The sequence below is a fragment of the Odontomachus brunneus genome, unplaced genomic scaffold (genome assembly GCF_010583005.1).
Source record: "Odontomachus brunneus isolate Ranch 3 - 2012 unplaced genomic scaffold, Obru_v1 Obru_scaffold_132, whole genome shotgun sequence".
In the NCBI taxonomy this organism is placed as follows: domain Eukaryota; kingdom Metazoa; phylum Arthropoda; class Insecta; order Hymenoptera; family Formicidae; genus Odontomachus; species Odontomachus brunneus.
The window spans coordinates 993,823-1,016,798 of record NW_022639582.1 but is presented as its reverse complement, the minus strand read 5'-3'; the positions used below and the strand labels follow the sequence as shown (position 1 = coordinate 1,016,798).

At 46.0% G+C, this 22,976-nt stretch overlaps 1 protein-coding gene and 1 long non-coding RNA gene across 10 annotated transcripts in view; one reads left to right on the top strand and one right to left on the bottom strand.

Annotated features, from left to right (window-relative positions):
• Positions 1-539: 539 nt before the first annotated feature.
• Positions 540-22,976, bottom strand: part of LOC116850048 (plexin-A4) — a 300,999-nt gene continuing 278,562 nt past the window's right edge. For all 5 annotated transcript variants that reach the window (XM_032827842.1, XM_032827843.1, XM_032827844.1 and 2 more), the window contains 9 exons: positions 6,112-6,843; positions 5,371-5,496; positions 4,628-5,089; positions 2,763-4,441; positions 2,461-2,674; positions 2,203-2,386; positions 1,405-2,115; positions 1,153-1,298; positions 540-1,050 (listed from right to left, as the gene is read on the bottom strand). In XM_032827842.1, the coding sequence (XP_032683733.1) occupies positions 877-1,050; positions 1,153-1,298; positions 1,405-2,115; positions 2,203-2,386; positions 2,461-2,674; positions 2,763-4,441; positions 4,628-5,089; positions 5,371-5,496; positions 6,112-6,843 (4,428 nt within the window). In that variant the 3' untranslated portion in view covers positions 540-876. The remainder of the gene's footprint in view (positions 1,051-1,152; positions 1,299-1,404; positions 2,116-2,202; positions 2,387-2,460; positions 2,675-2,762; positions 4,442-4,627; positions 5,090-5,370; positions 5,497-6,111; positions 6,844-22,976) is intronic.
• Positions 17,044-22,976, top strand: part of LOC116850050 — a 77,011-nt gene continuing 71,078 nt past the window's right edge. For 3 of the 5 annotated variants that reach the window (XR_004379253.1, XR_004379250.1, XR_004379254.1), the window contains exons 1-3: positions 17,044-17,782; positions 19,449-19,556; positions 19,746-19,797. This is a non-coding gene — a long non-coding RNA (uncharacterized LOC116850050). Of the gene's footprint in view, positions 18,680-19,448; positions 19,557-19,745; positions 19,798-20,211; positions 21,246-22,976 lie in introns of those variants that run through there. The other 2 variants (XR_004379252.1, XR_004379251.1) reach the window with 2 other exon arrangements.

Sequence of the window (22,976 nt, the reverse complement as noted above, 5' to 3'; positions counted from 1 at the left end):
TATATATATATATATATATATATATATAAATATATATATATATATATATCCATATATATATATATAGTTTTATGTGTATATATATATATATATATATATAGTTTAATTTTATTCACTGTTATCCGTAATTACCGTTAATCTCTTAAAATTCGTCAGTTCGTAATTCAAAAAATTTCAGCTAATAGCGGTGGATGGAAATGTTTCTTCGTTAAAAATCGCCGATCGCCGAGCTCCCGAGTGCTGGCAATCGACCGTTTTTTAAACACATTTACAAATATCGATCGACCGGCTTGATGATTCCCTCACTCGCCTTATCACTAGTGCTTCATTATTACATTCATCTTAAAATCATTCGCGATTTATGCAAAACGTGCGATCACCGCGCAGCGTGGGGGGAAAACGTCGCGGCCCCACTGCTTTCTTCTTGCACTCGGACGCCGAGATGTGATCGTACATTTAATATCCTATTACAATTATTCACGATTTTGATATCTTATGTACAATATGCGCGCAGCATGTGCTTATGATTATGGCCACACCTTACGAACCGGCGACCTCTGAGAAGACTTCCTCGACACATATCTTTTTTTTTTTCTTTTTAACACTTAATCCTTTAATTAACTTCCTAGTTAACTCGCGGCATGTACCCGTGAGGTGTACACCATGCGGGTCCTCCCAAAAGTTCACTCGCGCGATTCGCGTTAAGTTGGCGAAAACTGGCTTGTTTGCACGGAACCTGAGACAATCGATTACAAGGTAGGCCAGTCAGTTCCCTTCGGTTCGCGCCGTCGAGAATACCGAACCGTGATCGACCGCTCAGCAAGGTAATTCTTGACGAGCAGGCTTCGTCGGGTGCTTCATGGAATTCATAGTGCATCAGGGGTTGTCCGCCGCCATTATATTGTGCACTTGCTCGAGTTTATACGCCAGTCTCTGCTTCTGCGAGAACTCATCCTCCTCGAGAGTGACTATCAGTTGTTCGTTGTATTTACCCGCGTACGTATATAGTTCGTATAAAGCACAGTTCGTATTAAACTCCGTTGTGTGCAACTGAAAAAAAAAAGATCAGACGAACGTATTAGTTGAAAATCGCACCAGAATATAAACTACTTTTTAAATCTGTATATTGAGAATATAAAAACAGGTAAGTACCCTCGATTCTTCTGCAAGCATGGCATTCATGTCTTGATCGGATATGGCTGGCATGACTTTGATATCTGAGTAGTAACGCTCTACCCACTCTTTGTACACTGGAATGTCTTTCGCGTATAACAGTTTCGAACTCGGGGAGTCTTTACCTGGGAACAGCGAAAGAGAAATCATCAATAAAAAGTAAATTTATATCTCTCTTTTTTATATATCACCAACTCCCTAATCGATGAAAAATTTACACCGATAACGTACCTAATCTATGGTCCGACGTTGAGCAGCTGTCCATGAATGTCTGCGCTACGACGGACAGACACGAATCCACAATATTGGACTTGTGTATGTCGAAAATGAAGTTCGGATTTTTTATGAGGTTGACCCAAAACCTAAGCGGGAGGGAATTGCTCTTCCACGTGTGGACCACCTCGGGATCGGATATGCCGTGTTGCAACGCTTGGTCGTCCATAAAGTCAAACATATATTTAATAGCGAGAGGAAGCGCCGAGCCGCGGTGGGCAGTGCTGAATATGGTCTCGAATAGATCGTCGACAAACTTCTGGAGCGTACCCTTCGTTGCTAGTAACCTTGTCAGATAGATCTCCGAGACCATCTTGTTACCGCGGTCACCTTCCTTTCGTGCATCAGAGTCATGATGCTTGACCAGATGCCAGACCTTCATACCACCGTCGTGGTTCTGATTGAGCGGCGAGGTGGCACGGGAGAGCGGAGGACTGGCCGAACTAAACTTACTGAGGTTTAAAGTCTCGTACTTGTGCGATTTGTCCGTCTTCTCCGACAGGATCGAGAGATTATATATAGAAGATTGTTTGGAGACTAAGTTGAGCGACGCTGCGTCTGGTACCCTGTAGTGATTCAAAGTGTTCCTCTTTTTCCATTCGCCCTCCGTTTTCGTTGTCGAGTCTTCGTCGTAGAGAATTAATCTACCGGATGCACCAGTTCGCCATTCTGCAACATTCCGTCAACGATACGATGTGAGATTGATTCGATTGATATGAGAAGTATTTTCACGTAAAGAGAGCAATTGTCTCCTACCAAGATCGAGGTCGTCCTTTCGTGGTCTTTGGCTGTAAGGAGTTGCTCTGTAAATCGTGTCCAACGCTTTCTCTTTCACCTGAGATATCGTGTCACAATCGAGGACTTTGACCGGCACATTTTCCGTGTTAGGATCCATCCCGCCAACGAATACGGTTTGTTGCGATATCGAGACGTAGACCGTCTGAAATTCCAATAGAAACATTATATATCGAAACATCAAATCGCTCTATCATTAAAGTATCAATGCTTCCTCACCATAGGTTTAAAATCTATAGATTGCCTGATCAATTTCTCCTCTGATAAAGAATACCGTGCCTCCGATGTAATCGCGTCTACGGGACCCTTATCAACTTGCTGTTTCACTGCGCGAAACAGCACGTACAATGGTTCACCAGCACACTCTCTCATGAACTTGTACAAGAGAAATGTGAACCAAGCAGATAGCATCTTCTCAGCTACACTTTCGGTTCTAAAAAAAGAAAGGAGTTATTGACGAACGCAAGTATTTGCAATTTTAAATACCAATAATCGAGAGAACATATCGTTACTGCACTTACCGTCTAAGGAATAATTTCGGATGACTCTTGCCCTCTGTGCACTTCTCGATGAGATCCGCTAGCAGAGTTTTCAGAATATCTGTGCAATACTCCATTTTACTCTGAAGTGTGACCATAATGAGACTGGCGACGTTAACGCGATCTCTCATGGAAAAGTAACGATTGCTCTCGAGTGTGCGTACGAACAGCAACAAGAAAGTCTTGTTCATTATAAGCTGTCCGAAAAGACGCAGACCTTTCTCCTTTCGCACCAACTCCGGCCTGTCCCACTGCAGCACCGGACTGTTGTCATCACTGGGGAACAATATCATCATCGCATAAGCACGATAATCGAGGAACGGTATACCACCACTGGTCAAGTCGCCCGTGAGATCCGTCATTTCCGTCTGTAACTCGGCGAAGGCTTCCTTACACTCAGCTGCGACCCGCAACTCCAAAATATCCATCTGCTCTTGCATATTCTTCAGCACTCTGTTGCTTTCGGTGGATTTTCTGCGGTAAGCTATCAGGAATGCAATGAATATAAAGATCAGTACCACTATGGTGGCGATCACACCAATGAGCGCGGGCTTCGACAATGGCCCGTTGAGTCCGGCCGGCAATGCGTAGCTCAGTTTGCCGATGTTGTAACGCAGAGTACCGCCCACTATCAATATCACCTCCGGCAGTTCCTGCTTATTCGGCAGACCCTGGGAGTCGAGTGCCGGTGGCTGTGTCAAAGGCGGCCGGCAAGTGAGCTGCTGTCGCGATAACGACGTGACGTTGCAAAAGGCGTTACCTATCTGCACGACTACATCGGACTCTTGGCAGGCGCGATCGAGATGCTGACCGTTAATCGTTAGGTAGTCGCTCTTATAATACTTGATCTCCTCGTCGAACACCTCGTAGATCGGGTTCGGGTAGAGGAGAAATTGATTGAAGCCATGCTGCGAGAGGTTTTGCACACCGGTGACATTGTCCATACGAAAGCCGTATTCCAGAGAAAGCGGCTTCTCAGCGTCCAGTGGTATATGATCGGGCACTTCAATCGTCGGCGATTTGCACACCATACTCTCTTGGCTGTGCACCTCGCACTGCGATACGAACATCTTCTCGTCGAAGTAGACGTACATCTGCGGGCTCTGAATATAGCCGAGATTCTTGCCAGTTACAGAGATTTTTATTCCGCCTGCCGGGATTCCCTTCGGTACTTTCATCTGACCGGCCACGCCACTCTCCACGCTCTCTATCGTGGGATCGTCCACGTACTCAAAGAAACCATCGTAAAGACGCTTGCCGCCGTCAAAGGACATCTTCAGCATACCGCTGCGTTTCCGATCACTCGGACTCGTCATGCACAAAGCCTCGTTAGGTTCGGCACTTATTATGGAGCAGGGCAGGTCGTCGATGTCGGCATGGATAGTGCTGCCAGCGTTCATGTAATTGCCAGTGATCTTGATGGTAGTCCCTCCACTCAGGGGTCCATACTTGGGCGATATCGAGACGATCTGCGGATCTACGAACTCAAAGTTATAGTCAGATTCTCCGCGGAAATCTTCAATCTTGACGATGACAGGACCGCTTCTGCCTTCCTGCGTCCCAGGTCCGTCAACTCGACAAACAATCTGCTTGGTTCGTATGTAGAGCTCCTCATAGGGCAGACATCGCATTCCGGCCACAGTGACGCCTCCGGCTATGTCCTGCCATGCGTGTTGAACAATAATTAGCGTCTTTAGTCAAATAGTATTCATCAATATCTATTTATATTGACTATGGCGAAAGTTTAACATTACAAATCTCAACGAGAAGCAACGAATACGAGTGTTTTGTTCATTGACGTCAACGACGTGTTACGTACCGCGAACAGAAAAGGGCGTTTTCCTTACCTTGAAGGTCTTGCCAAGATTGATACCACGTATCGTGATGTTAGTGTTGCCTTCCCAAGGGCCCATTATAGGCTCGAACGCGTGTATCTCTGGATTTGGACAGGTGGAATTGCTATTCAGCCAATTGCCAACGCCGCGGTCGCACTGATCTCTCACTTCACATCTGTCCGAGGTTTGACACCAGCCGCAGCCGTACTTCGTCGGCAGAGCCAGACACATGCCGCAGTTGTCCGCCATGTCGCGACATCTGTATATCACCAGGTGTATGTTGTCCGGATTATCCAAGGGTTTGGAGCCGCCCCAGATCACAGCGAAGGGCACCGTGATGTTTGGTGCACGAGAGGTGTAGGAGAATTCAGTGTCGTCGCAATAGATCGTATCGGCCAAAAGGCGAGCGTTCACGCTCGTCACACGACCTTCGATGTTGAATTGACACACGAAGCGCGTTTGTATGATGAATTGCTGAAAATCGCAGTTTTATTGTAGAAAAAACAATAATATACTCGCACGATGATTGCGTAACACAGTGCTAAACGAACTATTTCTTTCATCGAGACATTTCATTCAATCGTACATCTAATTTTATGTATGTGTATGCTGTGTGGCCGCCTATCAATTTAAACACTCTATTACAACAGCATAATTGAAACGAAATATTAATGTTCTGGAAATGACATGGAAGTAAATAGATAACATGTTTAGTTATAACTGAATTAATTATGAAATAGTGTTTTTCAACATACCCCAATGATATGCACTTTAACTCGTATCGCCTTTTTGATACCGGAAGACACGAGGATCTCTTGAGAATCGGTGGCATTTATAGTGGGACAAAAACCTGGCCCACTTCTATAGCTTGGTCCCATTCTCTGTAAAATACATGTGAATTCGTCAAGAAATTCCATAACTTTATATTTTATTGTTTGATTATTTTTGTAATATTGTCTCACTTGATTATTTCAAAATGTTATGATTAAAAACCATAAAAATTCAGAGCGTCAAGTTTTTATAAAAAATTACAAGTTAATTGATAATCATGCGATAATATTTATGGAACGGATCCAAGGTTTTAACTGCAAAACGAATGAAATTGGAGTCGAAAATGGATTCGGTTGATACGTATTAACGTGTAATTTAACAACCGGATTGCAATTTTGGTTGGAAACTAGGTTGCTCGGGATCTGCGGCATGTATAAACCGCTTATCTGTGAAAACGATAAGTCCAGTTTTCAAACATTATTCAGCGAAAAGCGGATACAATTTTAGCAGCATTTTCTCCATCAAATACATAATATTTCCGAAATAAACGGGATGGTTAAGTGTTCGCGGAGGATCGACACTCGTTAATTTCTCTCAACGAGACGTGATTTTGTAGGATGACACAAAAATCCAGACAATTTATTCATCTCTGGATAATCTATTGATTCAAAATCTATTGATTCAAAATCTATTGATTCAAAATGAATCAATCGACGTGGGCTTACACTGACTCCTGTAACGAGGATATCGTTCCGACAGTTCTCCGCCGTATCGTGAGTACATCGATGACCGTCGACGCACCAGTCACACGGGAAACTCGACGACACGCACTGTGTGCACGAGCTATACGTGTTGCAGTCGAAGAACGTAAAGTTGGTCGCCACTAGATCAGGTCCGTTGGTCATCCTCACGGACAGCTTCGCCGTGAAGTGATGCCGGCCCGGCGGTATCGGCGGCAACAGGTCGGTTCTCGGTGTGGTGCAATTGACGCCGTAAGACTTTCTCGAGGCGTTCGTGATCAGGGTCTTGTCGAGGGCGGAGAAAGCGCATAGGAACTGGCCCGACAGGGTCGGCAGGTTCTCGATCACGAGCTCGAGGGTCCTGGCGGTAGTGCGCTGTAGTTGATCCGGGGTGACGGTGGTGATCGTCGTGCATCGACCACTCTTGTAGGAGATCCAATAGAGCGGGTCCTTGGCCGCGTCCTGACAGTCGCTGCGCAGGTTGCATTTGTTCTCTAACGAGCACCAGCCGCAGTACGGGTCTTTTGCGCCCAGGCAGTCCCAGCAGGTCTTGTAGACCGAGCACTCCTGCACCTTGACCTTCGAGACCTTCTTTTCCGTCAGTACATAGAGATGCATCAGCTGCGAATCGAATAGTAGATCCGGGTTCACCGGGGAGCCAGGGTCGATCTCGAGATCGCCGTATTCCAACGCCAATGTCGAACTCTCCACGACCACCTGAAAGAAGAATGATTTTTTCACTTGTAGGAAGATCGATTGGCGCGATCTGCAAACGAGCGAGTTCCTAAGCTCGTTGAGGGGTATAGTACACGGTTTATGATGTTCTGCCTCTCTTCGTCGTTCGCCCGCGAAGAGTATCTTCGCGGGCTTCGCATCTCTGACATATGAATATCTGACATATGAGTGCAAATTTCAACAGTCATCGATGCTTTTGCCGAAAGTTTAATTTGCGGCATAATGCATCAGTCCCGTCGATTCGTTGGTAGAGAAAAAAGAATCGATGGTAATCGGCGGATTTGCACGGAATTAGAGGGACACGCAGTTACACATTGATGTAGATTGCAGTTAACAAGCTTGTATAATATATTTATCGTAATGCCGCGGAGTGCTCATATTAACGAAACGTGGATGACACGAGTGGGATGAAAAATTAAATATTCACGACGGAATTATGAACAACTGCTAGCACCCGGCTATTGCCGGGTAAAGCTTACTTCCGTTTTAGTATTTATTGGTTATTAATTATCGATATTAGTTCTGACGTTCATTGCGTATTCCGTTTTCCCGCTGGCGAGAGGGAATATTTCCAAAAATATTTGATACGGTGCCGCTGTCCCCTCCCTGCCTCCCTCGTGGCTCGCACGATATATCACCGATTTTAATAGTAACGACATATAATAATTCGGCAACATCCGGCAGCGGCGTGAATTTTGCAACGAGCCGCTATTTTACTGCCGTATTACGAAAGTTACATGAATATTTACATCGTCGCGCGGATTCGTCCTCCGCAAATTTCCCAGGTGGTTACCGTGACTGTCGCAGGTGAGTTTTTTGTAACTTCAATGCCGGCTCGTGGTCGCGGCGGCGTCTATGTTTAAAATTGCAGTCGCCGAAAGTAACAGCGTAGCTGCAATTTGCACGCTATTATTTTAACGTAAAACTCGACGACGCGATAATACGGCGAGGACACGGCGTCGTGACTTTCTCGCGAGCGACTATGCGGCGTAATCATTCCGCCAGGTGTATTCGCAGCATTCATTTTCTCTCAGACCTCACCACGTTTCATTCGCGGTCGCGGTTAAGGGGTCGCAAATTAAATCCCGGGACTTTCAATCGGCAGCGAAACGACAGGCGCGGCGGCGAGTCCTCCCCGCCGACTAGAACAGAATCGTTCGCGGGCCTAATAAAAAGGTCATACTCGCGACTAGTAATAACAGTAATCATCTGAGCGCAGCACGACGCGCGGATCGCGGTGACGTTTAACTCCGGTGTTACTCAGAGGTTATTCGAGAACGAGCGACATTCGTTGCTCGCTAGTAATTATTACCGTCCTAAAGAATTCTCGTAATGACCGTCACGACCGCATCTCGACGTAACGATTGCGTTATTATTCTTAGCTACATGAGACCACCATTACGGATTTAATTAATTGGATTCCTGAACATTTCAGGAACTGCTCGTAGATTCCTTCGATTGATTGAATTCATCCTGCGGGTCTTTGATTTTCGGAATTCTTCGCTCAGCACAGGTTCGTTTAATTTGAGACTCCCCTTATGTATTTACGAGGTACCCGTATCATGAACTCTTCTATTTCAAATTACGTAGTTATTGATTCCAAGTATATCGACTTCACATCTCACTCTAACTGATAAAATATTATAATAATATACGGAATGCGTGATGTAAAACGGAAAAAGATCGCGCTGGGAACGAGCTACTCTATTGAGGCAGAAATGGAATAGTTAAGCATTTGCGTGTAAATTACAACAAATTAGACTGAGTGCGAGTGAAGCGGAGTTCGCGGCAAGCAGGCATTCGCTATTCCAATTTAATTAACAAATATTAATTAAGTCGCGCCGCGACGCGTCGTGCCAGAATATAAACAGCGTGAATCGAGCCGACCGACATGTAATTTGCTGCAATTTGGGAAACATCTGTTCGTCTATTTCATAATACACATTAGAACGATAATTGACGTTCTTCAATGACGACAGAAAAATGCATTACTTTCATCGTATTTCGCCTGGTAGTGTCACATCTGTCACGAGCATAACATGCATTTCAAAAATTGTATCGGTTAAACAGGAGAGAGAGAGATGATCAATTTTTAAGGTCAATTCTTCGTATCCGACTAAAGTTCCGTTAATTACGCGTGGTGAGTCAAACTCCTTAATTAAAAGCCAGTGTGTCTCGGAGATCTGTTGCACCGTTAATCGATACAATCTTACGAAACGCAAAAAGAGAGAAAGAGAAAGACAGAGATGGATAGATCGCAGAGGCTGACAGAGAGCCCGGAAGGATCCTAGGCAAAGGCCAAGGGCTGTCCACTTCGTACCGATCAGCATTCGACCCCTGGCCGAGTAATGAGTCGTTACCTAAGACAGGCAATCACGGCGTACCGGCAAGTATGTTACAATCTCGGCGTCCGTAGGTATACGGGCGGGGAAATAATAACAATAATTACGACGCTACCGAGTGTGTCGGTGTACTGGTGGTGGTTAATTCTAAGGTTCGTACCCGTACCCGCGGCTGTGTGGCGAGCTTTTTAGCGTGATTTCGCGTCGGTGCGGTAACGCGAGTGCGATGCATGTTCGCGCGTCATTCGGCCTCGGTAAATCCCCGACGTCGACGCACAAAGAGGCTTTAATAAACGCGCGCGGATAAAGGCAAGATCGGCGAGGTCGAGGATGAGCCGGTAGGTGGGTTAAGAAAGAAGAGAGCGAGAGTGAGAGAAAAAGATCAAAAAAGAAAGGAAGAAAAAGATAGAGAGAGATAGAGAGAGAGAGAGGTAGGGGTGAGAAGGAACGAAGGAGCGGATAGAAATTATTTCTTAATGGAAGAAGGTGTACCAAGGGAGACGAGGAGAACGGACGGAAAGGGGGATACACGCGTAATGATGAAGAAGGAGACAAGGTGGAGGCGAGAGGTTCTCGCAAGAAAGTCTCCTCTCGCGTAGACGAGCGCAAACACAACGGACGTGGCGTAAAAAGAACGACGCCGATAAAACAAAAGTCCGATAAAGTTTCGAGGAGGCGAAAGAAGGAGTCGGAGGAAGAAATGGGAGGGCGTTATCAGTGAAGGACGAGCGTGGAAGGTAGCGCGATGAAAATAGAATGCACTGATCGCACGCGGCCGAACGAGTAATCGTTATCTCGAAATTCACAAACCTCCGCCGGGACTCGAGTGCAATTTAGAGCACGAAGTAGACATCCAGTAATTATCCAAATTCCGTAGAAATAATGCTATTAATCCTGTACCCGCATGCAAGCTCGCGGACGAGGGCTAACCCGCCGGGGCATCTCGCCGCGCAAGGTCCAGGTATTAGTACGAAACAGCGGATATTACTCGATCGAAGTATTACTTAATTAGCGTTCTACTTCCCGTCTGAGCAATGTTGTGGATAAAGTGGGCTCCTATTGAAACGAGAAATCGTGCGCGAACTCGTTGTTTTTCGGCCGTTTCGCGTGATATATCGAGGTAGAACCTCCATGGGATCGAGGTTCCTTTTTTCTCGAGGAAGAGAGAGAAAGAGAAAGCGAGCGAGCGATAGCGAGAGCGCAGGTGAGCGCAGGTGCGAGAGACCGCGCGTGAGAGAAAAATAGCGTATATAAGATAGAATAAGGGACAACGCTGAGGGAACAAGAAGGAGATTGAGCGTGGTGCAAAGGATGAGCTATCGGCGCTGTCCGCTGTCTCCGCGCGAGTCAGTCGATGACATTTAAACGCGAGGGAAATAATAACCGCTATGTTACCGCGAGAGGGGGAGAGAGAGAGAGTCGAACGACGTCTTAATTATCGATCTGCTTGGTCGTTGCTACTTTTTCAGGTGTGCGCGATTGCGATTGCGTGCACTCGCGTCTGCCCGCGTACGCGTATTGCGTGGGCAACGGCGCGCCGTCGATCGACGATAAAAAGGGAATCGAACGTCGACATTCCTGAATCGATTTCGAGCCGAGCGTGTTTGCGCGTCCCACGTAAGGTGCTCGCGCATTAATGCCACGGCGAAATCCGCCTTAAGGCCGTCGCACAGCGACCGCGGGAGCGCGATTAATGAGACGCGTTCCTTCGTTTCTGTTTGGACGAAGGAGCGAGAGCAGCAGCCACTGCCGGCCGCGACGGTCAATCGGTATAATCGATCATTAATTATGGGTATCGCGAGCTCTCTCGTGGACAGCGTCCCTGATACAGACGTGCTTATTCCTACGCCTGATTAATAGTTCCTTACGTCAGTCCGCGACAGCGTGAGAGGGAGAGAGCGATCATCGTTTGTGCGCGCGCTACGGCAGTCTCTTGGTCGATCGCGAACAATCGGGCTACTAAAAATATGATACACGCGAAACGTCATTCTTAGAGGGAGCACACGTACATTCCAGGCGCAATTCGAGTAAAATATGCGGCAGCGCATAGGAAGTAACTTCACCCTTCACTGCCAATTAGAACACTTCCTTTCGAAGAAAATGCTCCGTTCTGATATTCTTATGCCGATGGTTCTCCCTCCTGTTTTACTTTTACTTAACCCTCGGCTGTTTTGCATTTCGTTGTAACAACAAACGATCAGGCTCGTATCTATCGGGCGCAACAATCAATTGCTTCAAGACTCGGGAACACGCCGCTTCATGAGCGATCAGTCAAAGTCCGTTGGAAAATTTCTCCCTCGTGGGGACTTATAGATGACAGTGTGAAAGGGATTTAAGGAGAGACGATCGCAAAAGCGACTCGAGTCGACTCGAGGCACGTTCTCGCATCCTGTCAGGATGTCTCAGGGTAGCGACAAGACCAACGCGATTAAATCCAGAGGTGCTCCTGCCGTCGCGATGCATTTCGACGCGGCGATTATGCGTGGAGTTACGTATGCATCCCTTCCTTCCTCTTCTTTCCTTCCTATCTACCTACCTACCTACCACCACGGCCCTGCTCTGCCCTGCCCTTCTTTCTTCCACCCTGTTCTCCCGCACTCCCGACAGGAACGCGGCATCCCTCCGGAATTTTTAAATGCATTCTTCGACGCGGTTCGCCGCACCATCGCCGGGATTTTCCCTCGTGGATGCGTCGATGGAAAAGGGAAGAAAGGGATCTCCACCCCGCGACGGAGCGTAGTGAGGGAAGGAGGAGGGGACGGGAAAGGACAATGTCTCCGGGAGGCGTTCGACAGCGGCACAAATGTATTCCGCCGCCGAGGGATTCCCAGGGAATCTTATTTTATCGTGGATCTTATCACGGATTACACTCCGCTCGCGGTAGCAGCGCAACGAATCGGAGATGCTCGCTCACTCCGCTCGCTCACTCGCTCGCTCGTGGGAGCCGAGTGCAGCGAAATCGATTAATCCCGATTAATCCCGAGCGCGGGTAACGTTGGAACGTAATACGTCGCCGTGATAATGCATTCGTCTTGGAGGCCCCTTTTGCGCGACATCGAACGCGCGCGTCATTAATCAGCCGTGACTCTTTGCGTTATCTGTGCCAGATATTAATGAGAGAAACCGTCGCCCATCTACTTCGTAGCGAGATTATCGTGGTTTGACGCGCCACGACGGAAATATTTATAAAGCAATCCTCTGACTTGGAGCGAATACGGCGATTATGGCGCAACGCGTCGTCTCTCCCTTTATCCGATCGCGTTGGGAATATCGTTGGGTTAACTCGATTCGCTTTATACGCGTCCGCGTTACAAATTGCATATTAATTCGCGTCCACAACGCGCGGAATCAGACGCGATTCTATCATTCCTCGTGTTCATTACGGAGATGACGGATGATAAGTGTAATCAACGTGGCTTGTAATCAGGTAATGCGGATTATAATCTATTTATTTACGCACGAGTAATTAAGTGTGTTATACGTGGAGAGAATATTGCATATTTTCTTTTTCATACAAATTCTCTGTAATTTTCAATATAAATTCTTAATTAGAATATTCTGGAGAAATATTCACTATAATATTCTATGCGCTTAAACCGTCCGAATTGCATTTGCTCATTTACTTAGTATAGTTGAAAAGAGTGGTATAAAAAAAAGTAAAAGACAAATTGCTGATCTAGTCTCGAGAGAAGCCAGCTAATCTGAGGAATCTGTGCCTCGCAGATCGCGTTATCGCGTCTGTAGGACGAGATCCTGAGATGGGCGCAGACAATGCGGCACAGCCGGCATTATCCGTTCGCCGTTGAGTTATACGCTCGGCACTCGCGACACGTCGAGCTGAAATTGTGATTCGACGGGAACGGATGGATCGAGGATCTTCCGCGGCGTTGCTTCCGAGCGCGTCGATAAATTAACGTCGCGTCTCCGCGGGATCGCAAAATGTTCCGCAACGGACACGGGGAATTCGACGGCGGAATGCATTATGACCTTTCAACTTTGCGATACACTGGAATATTTATCTGAATGACTATATACATAAAGCAGAATGTCTGACTGTTTCTTACTCAAACTCTTGAGTCTTTTGATCGATCTGGACCAAATTTTGCGTAGTTATTCTCTAAGACTCTGCGGAAAATATAGACTTCACAAAGCCTGGCGGCTCTCCCTCTCTCTTTCTGCTACTTATTGTCTAAAATTTTTAAGTATTATTATAGTAAAATTTACCGGGCACTCGGGAAACATTCGCGCCGATGGAGACTCATAGCGCGCGTCAAATTACACACATCGACGCGACGCGACGACGAAAGCTAGTCTCGCACGAGACACACAACGAAGTCCATTAAATTGAAATTAACAGGACTACGTGTGGGATTCGTCCGGGGTTGTCATTAAAATGCCGCGAATCATCGTTTGGCGCGATAATCGTCCGCGATAAGAAGCGACGGCCGACAGTGCGCATTTACCGACGAATTGCGTTTTTAGCCGGCTGCGGTCGGCCGCGCGCGCAAGAACCCACCATCCGCGCGATTTGATAAATGAACTCGCGGTACGTAATAACCAGGTCGCTGCTGCCGGTAAAAGCGTGCGCATAATGCGTCTCACCCCTTTGTCTGCCACACCCTCTTGCACACACACACACACACACACACACACACTCTCTCTCTCTCTCTCTTTCTCTGCGTCCGTTCGCGGCGCGAAACAAGCGGGGGTGACATAATGCAATTGTACGTCGATGTTTCGCACGACCGACGCGACGGTCAACACGACAATTTTTCATTAATCCGAATCTCCCGTTGTTTTTCGGCGCGAAAAGACGCGCAGAGATGACGGGTGAGGGGATGGAGCCGGGGTCAGAGCGGCAAGAATCCAGATAGTACACTGGAAACTTTTCATCGGGTTTTCCCCGAATAAAAGGTCCTCCGCTATTTGCCCGCGCTTCCGCCCGCTCCTCGACAACGTCCGCTCGGGATTAATTGCCATCGAATCGTCGAATGGAATCGCTATTGAAACACGGGGGAAAAAAGTCTCATCTCGCAAACTCTAATTAAGCGGCACGACAATCCCGGAACGGGCCCGGGAGGAGGCGCGCTGGGGATCCGGCGAGATTTCATTCCCGGTGAAACCGCGGGGGGGAAGGAGGGGTGAGCGAAATTAATACAGTCGACATCTTCTCATGCGGATCTATGGATTTGTCCGTTTTTACATCAGGCTTTTGTCTCTTCCGCGCACAGAAGTTTGCGTACGCGAAACAACGTGGCTAATAAACACCCCGTCTCTCGATGAATCATTCGTACATTTTTATCACGAGTAATTAGAGGACCAAGATGTGTTAAGTTTGAATGATACAAATATGTACAGATCATTACCATGCCCAATTAATCCGCAATTCGCTACCTGATCGCCATGACAGTCCGATAATTGAATTATGCACGCGAGTTCTCTTAATACAGCTTATAATGTAACTTTATCTTAATTTCGTATTACGATATTTCTGACACAAAAATGTTCTGATATAAAACGAAATTCCATGAGTCATGAGATTCTGTGTCCTTCGACTAGAACGCGTTGATTTGATAAAGCCAAACAATTAAACCTTTTCTCTCTGTGTACCACATTGTTATCAATAGAACATATTCATTGTATTAAAAATGCTCATTATATTCTTTACTTATATCTCTCACGTTCGTTATCGAGTCTTCGTCCAGAAATATTCGATATTCGCGTGCGTCACATATTAAATTAACATCGGATCCTGACGCGAAAATAGACGGCGGCCTAATCAAATTTCCGTTAAAGGCGGATCGGACGATTCATTCGGGATGATCGCGGAGATGAACCGTGTAAATTCGCTTGAGAATGTGCCCGAGGACGGCGAAAAAGAAGCAAAGGCGATTCCGTGCTGGCGAATGAAAGGAGCGGGTGGTCACGGGTGAAAAGGAACGCACCTGTGAGGGGGGAGAGCCGGGAGAGAGCAGGTTAATCGGATTTTTCCTATAAATCATACTTTACGCGAGCTCTCGATCCCGTCAGGCGCTAACGACCGTACGATCGCCTCGCGAAAATCATGTCGCGGAGAAGCGTGGCCGGTGGAGCCTTGAGCCGTTTGCACGTCAAGCGGCTCGATGCAAATGGATTTTCAACGAGCCGTGCCGTGCCGTTGCCGTGCCGTACGAGTGATCGCTAAATAAACGTCCGCTGCCAGCGACACGCGGCCGCGAATTCGCGCGTTCGCTCTGCGGACGACGATCTAGACAAAATGGCTTTCTAAAGGGAAAGCCCGATATCGCTGGTGAAACCAATGTGAGAAGTATCATCGAGTTACAACCCTCCGTCGTGGCGCGATAACGTACGCGCGCGCGTGCAATAGGATGCGTTCCGCCGGCGTTTCTCTCTCTCGGCGCGCGGATTTCCCCTCACCCCTCCGCCCCAGGCGATTCGGAGTCGATTTTACCTCGGGGGAAATTCGCCCGGCACGTTTTTCAACGGTCCGCTCGAGATATACGATTTTACGTAAATCTGTCGTAAATTTTATTTCGCGCACGAGGTTTAATTGTGTAATCTCGCGCCGGAGCCATGGGCCGCGCGGCGTATATCGAAACGCGCCGATTGAATTCCAATCATCGAGCTTCCACGTTCCGCGTCATAAAGCCCGAAATCTCTTTATTATTATCGACGAAATCTGCGCGGTAATAGCGAAAGTGTATCACCGCACCGTAAAGTCGGCGCGGCCGGGTGTACGCGTCGTGTTTATAATGCAATTCGACGGCTCGCGGGAAAAGACGGCGCATAAAGCCGGCAGTTATCTATTGGCCGACGTAATGGCGAAACCTAATTTATATTCCGGATTTCCTATAATGCAATTCATTAGTCTCGAAACAGGTCTGGCATGGAGAAACAATGGCTCGTCTTCAAAGCTTCCCCGATACAGCACTCCCTCTCTCTTGTCCTTCTTCATCTTCTCCTTCATTTTCCTTCTCCTCCTCCTTTTCTTCTTCTTCTCGCCTCTACTTCGTTGAATTCTCCCTCCATCCGCCGTCTCGCCTCATAGCTTTTCTCCGTCGCTTCATCTTTATGGTACTACCAAGCTTCCACCTATTTATTAACGCACTTCATTCCGCTTTCCTTCTGGAGATTTATTTTATAATTATTCTCGATCCCCCTCACACACACTCACACACACACACACACACACACACACACACATACACACGTCGTCGGGCGTGATGAGCGACGGTAAGATTTTTATACTATATGTGAAAAATATTTCATCGGTCGCTGTGTCGCCTGAACTTGGGATTTTCTCGCGCGCGAGGATGATAGAGGATGAATTGCCCATAAAACATGCTTGAGCGCATCAAGTAGGAAATGTCGATTTTAAGATACGAGGAATTCCTCGAGAAGCCAGATTTTCGCGGAAACGCGCATTCTCATACTTATGTTTTTCTAATAGAATACAATATTTAACGATACAAATGTTTTTAGATTTTTATCTAAGCAATGTTCTCAATAATTCTTATAAACGCTCCAATATGTTGGCACTTACTAGTGTTATTATAATATTATAATCCGTTAATATCAATAGAGACGCGATGCACAAAATGTTATTAAATAATTTGAATGCATCAAATAATGAAATTGATATTATGATATCGTGTATAGAATAGTTGAATGTGTGATCAGATTATATCTCGTGCAACAATCTCCAAGCACGACTCAGCCGGCTGAATGTTTACGCACTCGTCACGCAGCCTTCAAAACAATAACACAACATCGTACGCATCGAAATACACTTCGTTCTTACGTTTGATTGGGAACTCAGTTCCGCGGATGCCTTATTACCGATAGGTCAATAGTTACCACAGATATTCGACTAGCTACAGTTGTGTCTGGGGCTACGCGTTTCTTATTACTGTTAATCAATCCCGAAAACACGTTCTCGCTTTTTTACTTTATCGTTTTACTTCCATAGGTTACGTTTATCGTGTGACAGCCATCGCCACGAATAAAAATTCGAGAGAGTGATAGAGTGATAACTCGAACACAATGGGTGCATTCAGTACTGCAATTGTTCTTGCATCTGATTGGTGTATATTTGTTACATCGAAAAGAGCATGACGATCAGATGCAAGAATTGAACACTCGGTTATATAGCACTAGAGGCCGATAGTTTCTATCTCTTGGTAAGTTACTTGACAAACAAATCATATGTGTCTTCGTTTTTTCTTCAAATTAGATAAACACATGATTTAACTGTTAAGTAGCTAGCAAGAGGTTGGAACAAAATCGGTTCTAAATACAGCTATTTATCGATCGGTCGCGCCTATCGATCCGTCGCGCGCGCGACAATCGATTGGTCGCGCGCGCACGGCGCGGTCGCTCGCGTATCACAGGCGCGTCCGCGTACGTGACTAATTGCGCGGGCACCGTCCTTTTGCGTCGAGCGGCCGCCATTGACACATCGATCCACATTGCTCCGTCTTTTACGCATCTTTTGTCCGTCGAAAACGAGTCTCATACGGGAATAAGTGTCGAGAGTGCTGAAGATAACAATGTGCGATATCGTCAGGAGGATAACATAAGTATCTTATAACTTAATCTTTCCTAGTTTTCCATGTCTTCAACCGATGCTTGTCGTGTCGTGCCGAATTGACTGTTGAGTCTCTCTCTCGAGGCATCTCTCTCTCATTATTATCTTTGATTCACTCAAGTAGTAACAGTATCGATGTGATCGTTGAACTTATTAATCGGGAATTAGAAATTCAGTGGTAATCAGAGGGAAAGAGAGATGAAAATAACGCCACAGATATACGCGGCGCCAAATCTCTGGCAGTAATGTCGCTCTGTTAGCAAGAGGGAGAAGGCTATACCCATGAGAGCGCATCCTTGTCAGATCGCGACACTGTTTACGTTTCGGCATGCATTCTCCGCGTAGATTGTCTGGACACCGTCGATGTTTTTGCGTCGAGTAAGCGACATTAACACATCGATCGATATCGCTTCGCATTTTACGTGTTTTTTTTGACATGTATAACCGGTGCTTGTCGTGTCGAGCTGATCTTGGCGTCTGTCATTCTCATTATCTTTGACTCGTGACAAGTAGTAATAATATCGGGCGATCGTCGGATTTATTATCGAAAAGTAGAAATTTAGTTATAATCAGAGGGAAAAAACAGACTAAATGCACGCGACACACCAAATCTCGGACGGTAACGCCGGTTTGCTCGCAAGCGACGGAGGGGTGTACTCGCGAGAGCGCGCCCTTGTCGGATCGCGATAAGCGCTTTGGCGCGCATTCACAGTCATCAATCGTGCAGCCATCTTGGATTTCGATCTTTTCGCATCAAGCAACCGTCGTGACCTCATCGATCGATATCGCTCCGTATTTTACGCATTTTTTGTCTATCGTAAGTGAGCTTCATACGGAAACAAGTGTTGGGAGTGTTGACAATAGCGATGTGCGATTGCCAGGACGTATCGTAAGTACTTTATTAGACAGTAATCTTCTCGATATGTACGACCGATGCTTGTCGCGTCGAGGCGTCTGTTATTCTCATTATTTTTCATTCATTTAAGAAATAATATCGCGCGGGCGATTTATTAGTCAGGAATTAGAAATTCCGCGGTAATTAGAGAGAAAGGGGTGGATCAAGTGACGCTAGAGATATACGCGGCGTCAAATCTCGGGTGGTAACGTCGGTCTGTTAGCAAAAGAGAGAGGGCTGTACCCGTGAGAGCGCGTCCTTGTCGGATCGCGACACTGTTTACGTTTCGGTGCGCATTCCCAGCGTACGTCATGCATTGCCCGGGCATCGTTGATGTTTTTGCGTCAGGCAAGCACCATCGATCGACATCGCGCCGTGTTTTACGCGTCTTTTGAATGTCGTAAGTGAACATCGCGCGGAAATACGTGTTGGCAGTGTTGAAAATAGCAATGTACGATCGTCAGGAGATAATATAAGTGCCTTATAACCTAAGCTCTCTTCGTTTTTTCCCGTACACGCAATGCCGGTATGCCGCGATGTATTATGTCGATCTCTCTTATACTTATTTTTACTATCGATTCAATGAAATAGTAATAGAATCATAAATTTTCATCCATCCGCGAAGCTGTGCATTTTTCACCACTGTTGATTAATCTAAAAAGCGCGACATATTTTCCAGATTAATTAACAGTGATGAGAAGTAAGTCACCCGCAGGACTGAGTGTAACTTGGCAACCGTAATTAATTAGGAAAACTATTTCAGATTTCAGATTCAGCAGAGCTCGTAGTTACACGTTGGGTGCAGTCAATATCCTCCAAAAGATATGAGGTGCAGCACCGGCGGTTCTGGCTCAGGACGATGGGCTCGAAGGTAGGTTCAGAAACTCTCTGCGCTCCTCTATTTAACCCTTTGCGGTCGAAAGCCGGAATATAGCCGTCAGAATGACGAATGCTCGAATCACGACCGCAAAGGATCCTAATCCACTCGTGTCTATGCGCATTCGTTCGTTAAGCCGAATCTCGAAATCTAACCCGCGAAACTATTTGTTCTGTTATGCAGATTCGAATGCAGCAGAAGATGATACGGATCCAATGCTGAGCTAGCGATCTCTGTGAGTAAGAGAGACAAATAAGGAAAATAATTTAGATTTAACCCTTAATTTGGTAGACTCAGAAAAATTTTAAGAAAAATATCCCTGAGTGTTTCAATAAAGTAAATCTCCTAAATATACGTATCATATTGTTTTCAAAATATAATTTTTATAAAATTGTCATTTTTTTCAACGATTTTGGTCATCTAGTGGCAAAAATCGAAACTACTGAGACAATGACAAACAGAACAGGTAATCAGATGTTGCTTCGGAGCAATGTTAAATAAATATATATATTGTTCTAATATGTTGTATATAGAAATCAATGTTGCTTGAGAGCAAAATGAACCAAATGAAGGGTTAAAAGCTAGCATGTTTGTTGAAGAAATCTCGTGAGATTCGGCGAAGATTGATCTCCGTACTTTGTTTATGTAGGCGCCTTTTCGTCTATGTGTACGCAACAATTTCGCTGATGTTTATTGTAATGTACTGTGTTTCTGGTGCATGAAGTTGGCGCGACGATATTCTGCTTATATTCACCGAAGAAACGTGAAATTAAAAGACGAATTAAAATACACATACGTACATATGCATTATACGGGAAATTTGTGCAAACGAAACGACGCTTTATTTGACTCGATCAGATTTGGTCTTACCGCACCATTTGAGGGTTAAAATTAATAACACCTCGCGCGCTTTCCTCTCTCGTTGCCGAGTTTCTCCTGAGTATATTTTCCTTGCCGGCGCGATTTTTCTTTTTCACCTTATTTCGCCCGATTCCTCGACTGCGCCGCTTATTGTCTCGCTTGCTCTTTATAGCTCATACAACTCCAGGTTCCGACTTGTGCCGTATTTATGGACACATTTTACCTCGCTCTCCCTCGTATGTTCACTTCGCTGCAGTTATCTGTGTTTTCTTTACGCTCGGACCTAATGGACCGGCGCTTTATTGGCCCCTCGGTCGTGAACGGTATCTGCGACGTGCCGTTTATCAACGTGATTTTGTTGAAATTAATGAAATAGTCCGTCGCGTATCCGCTGTTCCGCTCCTTAACTCACTATCGCTCATTAACATTCCGCCAATATGATTTCTCTCGGTCGACTCTTGTCGTCAAGCGTTCGCGGTTAACCGTGCGCATCGTTATTATCGCCATAGATATGTTTTTGTGAGTTTGCTTTGTAAACAAAAAGGGAAAACAAACAAGAGAGAAAGATCATTACGCGCGGATTTGTACGCGGCAATACGAGATGTGTGAGCATTTGTAGAAAACGAGAACTGACACCTGATAGTTGTTGATAGTCCTGAGAAACAAGATAAAAATAGATAGTTATTCATAACAGCACGATAAAGTAATTATTGTAACGCGCTATCGCCATCGCGGATGCATAAGTTTCGCGCTCCAAGTTTTCTCCGGAAATAACTCCGTGCATTAATGTATTAATGGCAGTCGCAGACTCGCTTTTTATTTTCATTCCGTTTCTCCTTGTCTCTTCTCTCTCTCTCTCTCTCTCTCTCTCTCTCTCTCTCTAAAACTTATCGAGCCAGCCGGTCCTCCTTCAACCTTTCCCAACCCACCTCTCACCCCTTCCATTTCACCTAGCCATTTTCATTTTTCTTCCCTTCATCATTTACTACCCTCACTGCTTCATCTGGTATATCTATCTACCCGACCTCTCGTCCTTCCGTCTTTTTCAGCCGTTTTATATTTTTGCCTCCTCCTCGTACGCGCCGCGCTTTTACGATTCATTCTCCGTATTTTTACGGATATACGGCGCACCTCGTATTCAGTTATTTCCGTTTTTACTTCCGACACGACCGACACCGGTTCGCCCGTAAAAACTTTTTTGGTTCCGCTCGTCGTGATTTCGGCAGCCTCCTCGTTATACAATCCCCCCCTTTCCAACTCTTGGACAATAAATTAATGGGACAACGCTAACTTAAGTTTCACCCCTTTTCTGAGTTCCCCTCGAATGATACTTCACCCCTCTCGCGTTTTACTCTCTTCTTTTTTCTTCCCTAGATTGTCCCCGCCCGCGTTCTGCTTGTTTACTTTTTAATGATGTCGCCGTAATGCAACAACGCGAGGTGGAGACAGAGCGACGTAGTTTACCGGTACGAAATGATTTAATACGCACGTAAGCACAAGCTCTCGTCCCACCTCCGTTTTATATTTCAACTGTACGCGTAACGTCGCGCGACGCGCGTCAAGGATTCAAGACCGGAATAAGCAAAGAAAGCACGTCTCTTCGTAACCTACTTTCCGATATACACCGTGTACATCTCTCTCTCTCTCTCTCTCTCTCTATGTGTCTTTCCCCTTTTTTTTTCTCTGCCTCTTCCTGGATTTTCGTTATATAATAAGGTCATACATATTCCTCGCGTCTCTCTTAGTTTCTCGGATTAATGTCTCGCGGAAGAGCCGGCCCTCGCGTTGTACGTTTTCGTCGAATCCCATTTTGCTGGGATAATATACTTTGCCGTGGCAACGCGACTTCTCTATTTTACGAGGAGCATGCTTCACGAAGAGTGTTTGGAAACAATTTTGAGATGTTTAGGTTCTCGCGCGCTGAAACACGGTTCCGCGCCCTCAGTCGGTTCATTCAAGGCAGCGCGCGTTGATTGTTGGACGTTAACAATTGTTATTAATGAACAGCGGAGAGCTTAGCGAGCTCATTGTTTGGCGATTTTAAAGGTCTGATTCAGTCGAGTCTCGTTCGAGCGCGAGAGATCAGGAGATCGTGAAAAAAGGTCGCACTACGCGCGCGGCGAATTTTACTTCCCTAGATATCTCTCTTTCCTACTCTCCGCAATCGCGCGTCAAATTCAGTTATCTGCCAACACTGTTCGTGGTGTGTACGAAAAAATTTTTTTAATTTTACCCCGGAAACTCCGCGAATCTTGTTAAAATCGATACCGTAACCGCGACATGTTCGTTTCCGCGATTCGTTGGAAATTTATGACGCTCCCAAATTGAATTCGAGATAAGCCGATTAATGCTGCGCGAAATACGTTTAATGCGCGCGCGGAAATTACGGCCAATTCAGAATATTCCTTAGTCGCGTTCATCGTTATCTCGCTGCAAACGGGATTGAAACTAAAGAGGGGTTTGATACGAGAAGGGCAGAGATACGTTGTGCGCTGCTACGCGAGGAGGGCAACGGCCTGGTTAGTGGATGAAGCTGTACATGTAGTGGTGATG